General features: G+C 41.2%; 1 protein-coding gene across 1 annotated transcript; it reads right to left on the bottom strand.

Moving 5' to 3' along the window:
• Positions 1-187: 187 nt before the first annotated feature.
• On the bottom strand, positions 188-5,835 carry LOC116190312 (the record flags this gene model as incomplete). The annotated part of the gene is made up of 5 exons (XM_031519993.1): positions 5,692-5,835; positions 4,893-5,099; positions 4,746-4,808; positions 541-918; positions 188-497 (listed from the first exon to the last, which is right to left on the bottom strand). Coding segments are annotated over exons 1-5 (1,102 nt in total), but the record flags the coding sequence as incomplete, so codon positions are not given.
• Positions 5,836-6,160: the final 325 nt, after the last annotated feature.

The following is a 6,160-nucleotide window of genomic DNA, read 5'->3' as shown; positions in this document are numbered from 1 at the left end:
AAAAGCTCTGCTTTTGCATGAAAATAGTCAGTTTTGGTGGGGGTGGGAAAATGAATGATCTCTCGCTTCCGTCCATGCTACTCTGATCATCTCGAGGAGGAAGATGCATAGGAAAACAGCACAATTCACATCGAGATGGAAATCACATTCATTACAGTTGTATGCAAACATCGGACAGTGGCTGTACCTCTTGCAGACTTCGCATGTAAGATCAGGCCACTCAGGCTTGAAATCAGCGAGCAAGGTGAGAGGGTGCTGTGGATGGAAGGGATGATTCGATATCTCTCGGGGTGCCAGAGCGCATGATTCGTGCGCAGCACGTATATGCAGGCACGGCAACCATAAACGCGACCAGAGATCTGCTCGCCGCATGCCTTGCAATTGATCCGATTTGAGGCATTCACGTGGAAGGATGCAAGGGGATGCTCGTGAGCAAAGTGCTGAATAATCTTCTCCCTTGTCCTCGTGCTCTTCTTCGGGTGGAGGGAGAGTTGCAGCTGCACATCCCGTTTGCAAGGCTACTTCACAGACATCACATACATAGCTGCCACGAGCTTCTACAGGCTCATCACACCTGCAAGATAAGTCATAGCTGCCTCCAGGGTAGAACATAAGTGAGTGCTGAGGGTGAGAGGGATGTTGAATCTCAGGAGGCAGTTCGGCGCAGGATCTGTGGAGGAAGAAGTTGCAGTCTATGCAAAGGTAGACTGGACCTTTCGCGGGCAATTCACAGATTAAGCAATATAAGCTGAAATTTTCGCTCAGCTCTTGCAAGATGAGGGCATGTTCATGGTAGGGATGCTGAAGGCGGGCGGTATTAGCTGTAGTCATCCTTGAGAAGAAAAACACAAAGAAGGAGGAGGAGGAGGAGGAGAAGAAGAAGAAGCAACAACAATGGAGCGCCTCAGAACTACTCAGCTGCAGAAATAGAGAGCAGGTGTAAGAACATAACTGAATATATTAGTTGACCGAGAAAAGAAAAAAAAATTATTAAATTAAATTAAAATAATAATTGGATATATTAAAAAAAAAAAGAAAAACCCTGCTACATGGCTTCTCCTCTTTACATTTTATGTTATCGCTCCCAACGACTGCCCTGTTATGTACCTATCCCTTTCCGCAAACTGAATTGAAAATGATGGGTCCTGCCTTGAGGCCCGAGGTGCACCCGGGTCGGTTTGGTGGGATGGGCCTTACCCCCGGTGGCCCATGTCTAATAAAGGCTGAGGAGAAAATATACCTGTAAAAACTTAAGCTCGTAAATTTTTTACTTGTTTGACTCCTTTTTCTAATGAGAATCACCATTTATCCCAAAAAAAAAAAAATTTAAAAGTGTAATGAAGAGGGTGGCTATGAATTTGGGAAACCAAGTGTTGACAATTTCCTACCTGACCCGACAGCCTGTCATGATAAGACCTTGCATGGGACAATCCTTGTCGGACCGAAGCTTATCGGGCCGTGCCTGGCCCGGCACGAAAAGAAATCCTGATGGGCCGGACCAGATAGATTTGCCCCTCACGGCCCGATAAGCTTCAAAGGAAAATATAACAATAATTTTATAAAAAATAAGCCCCCAAATCCTATCCTTTCCTCTCGGTCTCAGATCAAAAAAAGGAAAGAAGAATCTAAGAGCATGTCCAATTGGAGGGATGTGTCCAAAATTTCGAGGACCCATTTTATTGTCACGTCAGACAAATTAGGACACAAAAAAGAAAAAGAAAAAGAAAAAAAAGGGACTCCCCAAATCCAATGGATGAGTGGAATTTGGGTCCCATTTTTGGTCCCACGTGATTTTCATGTGTGGCCCACCGTTTTTTCTTAATATATATTAAAAAGAGCCATTGACTGTGAGAGCCAACTGCTCTTATATATATATATATATATATATATAAATAAAAAAAAAGACCTTCCAGCAGTAGGTCGTGTGGGCCCGTTACGGTCCATGTGGCAGCCCGGGACTAGAGCGGCTGAAAATGGGGGATCGGCCCATTTCACAATCCGCTCCAATGGGGGCTGCGAAATGGGCCGTTCCCGTTTTTACTATATATCTCGTGCATCCCGCCAAAACGGAAAAATTAGAGACAATACTTGCGTTTCTGAAGGAGTAACGGAGTTTTGACCCAGTTTCCAAAGAATCTTGCTACAATTTTTTTCTTTTGGAAAAAGACAAAAATTCCTCGTGTAGTTTAGAGGTGCGACAAACCGCACCATATTCTTTTTTTTGGACAATTAGCCTCCTGTGATTTGTTCCATTAGACATAGGAGATTATGACGTTAATTTTTTCCATTTCAGCTCTCAATCTTTAACCTTTTAATCATTTTGGTTATAAATCTTTTTCTTTTATCATTCATATCCTAAACTTTTCATTTTGTTTCATTTTAGTCTTAAAAAAATCGAAAGGGAATCCGGGTTAAGGCTGCCGATTGGTGATCCCGACCCCGAATCGACCAGGGTTTCGAATCAAAGGTCCTCGATCGATTCGGAATTGGGGCCGCCAATTGGCGACCACGACCACTCCACCGGGGTCGCTAGCGACCTCTATGGGCCTTGGCGACCCCGAATCGACGGGGGACTCCAAGTCGGGGCCGTCCCTCCACCGGGGTTGCCGGTGCCCATAGAGGTCGCCGGCGACCCTGGTGGAGTGGTCGTGGTCCCCGATTGGCGGCCCCGACCCCGAATCGATCGGGGACCTTCGAGTCATAATCCCCGGTCGATTCAGGATCGAGGCCGCCAATTGGCAATCCCGACCCTTCCACCGAGATTGTCGGGGTCCTCTGTGGGCACCAGCAAACCCGATGGAGGGTAATCGGCGACTCCGACCACCCTTCCCTTTCTATTTTTTTTATTGGACTAAAATGAAACAAAATAAAAGTTTAGAATAGGAATGATAAAAGAAAAAGATTTATAACCAAAATGATTAAAAGGTTAAAAATTGAGGACTGAAAGTGGAAAAAAATTAACACCGTAACCCCCTATATCTAACGGAGCAAACCACAGGGGGTTAATTGTCCAAAAAAAAGAACATGGTGCGATTTGTGCCAACTCCAAACCACAATGGGGATTTTTGTCTTTTTCCCTTTTCTTTTTAACAAGGGCAAATTTAAACACCTAATTATAAATGATGTTAGCCGTTGCTCAAATTTCTTTTAACCAATATTTATAATAAAATCACATTAAAGAAATTAGTTAAAATACATTTGGGCAATAGTCAAAATTATTAAAGGAATTAGGTGTTCTAATTTGCCATTGTTAATAGCAAAACTGAAATTGGAAATCAACTATCAATTATCATAATATATAAAAGCTAGGGCATAGGATGTGGTTGCCCACGTTAGTCCAATCGTAAAACTTACAGTTTCACGTGAGTGGACTTTTCATTTTTAGTTATAGTAATTATTACAGCGAAAATAATTAATTACTTTTCCTCGAATAAGTACCTTAGACAATGTATCTTTTTCAGTTATTTGATAACCAAAAGTAATTTTTTAAAATTAATTGCGTAGTTTCTGTGCTTGAAAAATTGGCGCATTATTTTTTTTCGACATAATGTTACTTTTTCAATTTTGAATCGTATAATTCTCAATTGTTTTACTTTAATAAGATATCTATCTTAGATCGTACGATTTCGATTTATGATAAGAAAACCCTGCTTAGGATATCAAAACCCTGTTCGTGAGTGGGATGGGTCCGTGGCTTCGCCCTCCAAGTCACCAGGTCAAACTTACACCGGTGGGACTTCTCGAGTTAACCCTTCATTACAAAATTTTCAAATAAGGCGAATTTTTCCATTCTTTTCCCTTCCTCTCCCCTTTCCATAGTTGCCCTTGATTTGCATAAGAAACTGTCAATAATTCAGTCCAGTTTGTGAACTCGAATTTAGACCCGAGGTCCGACCTTTTTCCCAGGTGGACTTGCATTTATGCTAGGGCGTATCAAAGTTAAGCTTTTTATGGTGAGTTGACTTACCACTTAATTGTAAGGTTCATGTGTTGGAATTGGATTCTGATTTCCGAGGACGAAAACAAAAAAAAAGGCTATAATTTTCACTGTGAGATACATCAAGCCATGTCCATGGCTAAGATGTTGACGACTGGTTTTTGCACCTTCAAGAAAGCAAGGGAATGTAATATATTGAGCAACGCATGACCATCGCTCCCATGTGGTTTAGAGACCTCCAGGTCTCGAGTTCCAATCCTCCAATGACATATGTTAGGGTGGGCTCTTTGACTGGGGAATGAGATCATTTCCGACTCCTCTGACCTATACTTGGCCATCCTAATTGCAAATAAAAAAGCTGTGGAACAAGTTATTTAATTCTCTTCGGTCTGACTTACTCCTTTTCCTATTTGTAATTCAACCATGTTGGACCATATCTATAATACGGAAGCTGCTAATAGCACACAGAGCGCTCGGATCAATCACCACAATTTGGAAAATCATTTCATTTTCTGGGGGAAAAATATGTAATTGCATGTAAGCGTGGATGCTGAATATAGATTTGCAGACAAGTTGATATGAGCAGCGCAGTTGCATTCTTCACGGTAATAAACTCCATGATCGGGGATGGATTAAAACTCTTGTGTACTCTAGCAAAGTTTACTCCAAGAAACTGCAGACTACAACTTTGTTATCTTGAAAATGAGCCAGTCTTCGAACAAGTTACTGGTCATGACAAAGAAAGGGATACAATCAAATCTACGGTGAACCCATCGACAGAAGAAATGAAAACTATCTGCCAAATTACATGTAAGATAGTCTGGAAGAATGACAAGGGAAGAATCCGACTGCCGCCCTTAACGAATAAAATCTGTTTTTGGCAAATGCGAGTGTATGATCCTTATCAGTATGGACATATGCCAAGAGAAAGCATAATGTGACTTGATCCTCATGCTCTGTCCTGCTCTGCTTCTGCATGCATCCGAGATCTCGCTATCTCATGTCTCTTCGTCTTAAGCCACTCTATTTTTCTCATCAGCTCCTCCAGCTTTGCGTCCATTGCTTTCTTAACTGCCTCCATCTCTGCTTCTACATCGGCAATTTCTTCGTTGAGTTTCCTGAGCGTAAGGTCTTCTACTGGTTTGCGTAGCCCGGTATTTACCTGGAGAAGGCAATCATTTATATTAGCCTCATGAAATTTGTATTGCATGGAAAAGATTAGATAAATTTTAGGCAATATACTCCTGCTTATGATTTGTAGCAATTCTCTTTCAAGCAAAGTCTAGGGCGGCTTCTAATTCCCTTCAGGATTTTCTCTATAATATTTCCTTCGTCCAATTATTTATTCTTTTCTCATTGACACTTCCAATTTTTTCTTCAGTGCATGTGTGTCTGCATCTACACCGGTAATTTCTTCATCCAATTTTCATGAGCACATGATCTTAGGCCATGTTTAGTAGGATGGAAGAAACGGAATGGAAAGGAATCAAATCTCTATTTCCACTCCATTTCATTATATGCCTACACTTGTAAAAGTTGAAACGAAATGATCATTTTATTGGAATGACCATTTGTCTTCAATTTTATGGAGTGAGCATTCCATAAGAAAAGTTTATGAATGTTCATCCCATCAAATCAACAAATTTAATCAACAAAGTATAAAATGATGCATGTTTTATTATATAGAACAATATCTTGTTAAATAGGTGTCAGGTTATAGAAAATGTGGTGGAATTTTGGGATGTGGGAGTTACCGTTGGGATGACGCAATCGATATGAGCAGCACACCTACATTCGTCGCAATAATAAACACCGTATTCTGGGTGCCTTGTTGTCTCACACAGGTCGCAGTATTGCTCATCATAAAAATCATCAACAACTCTATCACGGAGCACCATCGGATGGATGTGACGTTCATGTTTAACAAAAGGGGGTAGATGCTGTTGGAGAAAAATTGGTGATGCGAGAGGACACAATGTCCCACGTCGGTTGAAAAGAAAAAAATGAGGAAGTTTATAAAAGACAATGGCCCAGTAACCCATTAGCTTAAACTTTTGGGTTGCATATGGGTTTGAGTCTGAATTAGGCCCATTTTTATTTAAAAATTTATCCAACAGATGCGTGCAATTGTAGTGAAGATTATAGTTGCACGTAACACAGGTGTAGAAGTCAATCCTGCAATTTTCGTAACACACATTGCATTTCCCACCGTTTAGCCCGCGG

The sequence above is a fragment of the Punica granatum genome, unplaced genomic scaffold (assembly GCF_007655135.1).
Source record: "Punica granatum isolate Tunisia-2019 unplaced genomic scaffold, ASM765513v2 Contig00419, whole genome shotgun sequence".
Classification (NCBI taxonomy): domain Eukaryota; kingdom Viridiplantae; phylum Streptophyta; class Magnoliopsida; order Myrtales; family Lythraceae; genus Punica; species Punica granatum.
The sequence above is the reverse complement of the archived record's forward strand: the minus strand, read 5'-3'. Positions and strand labels throughout refer to the sequence as shown.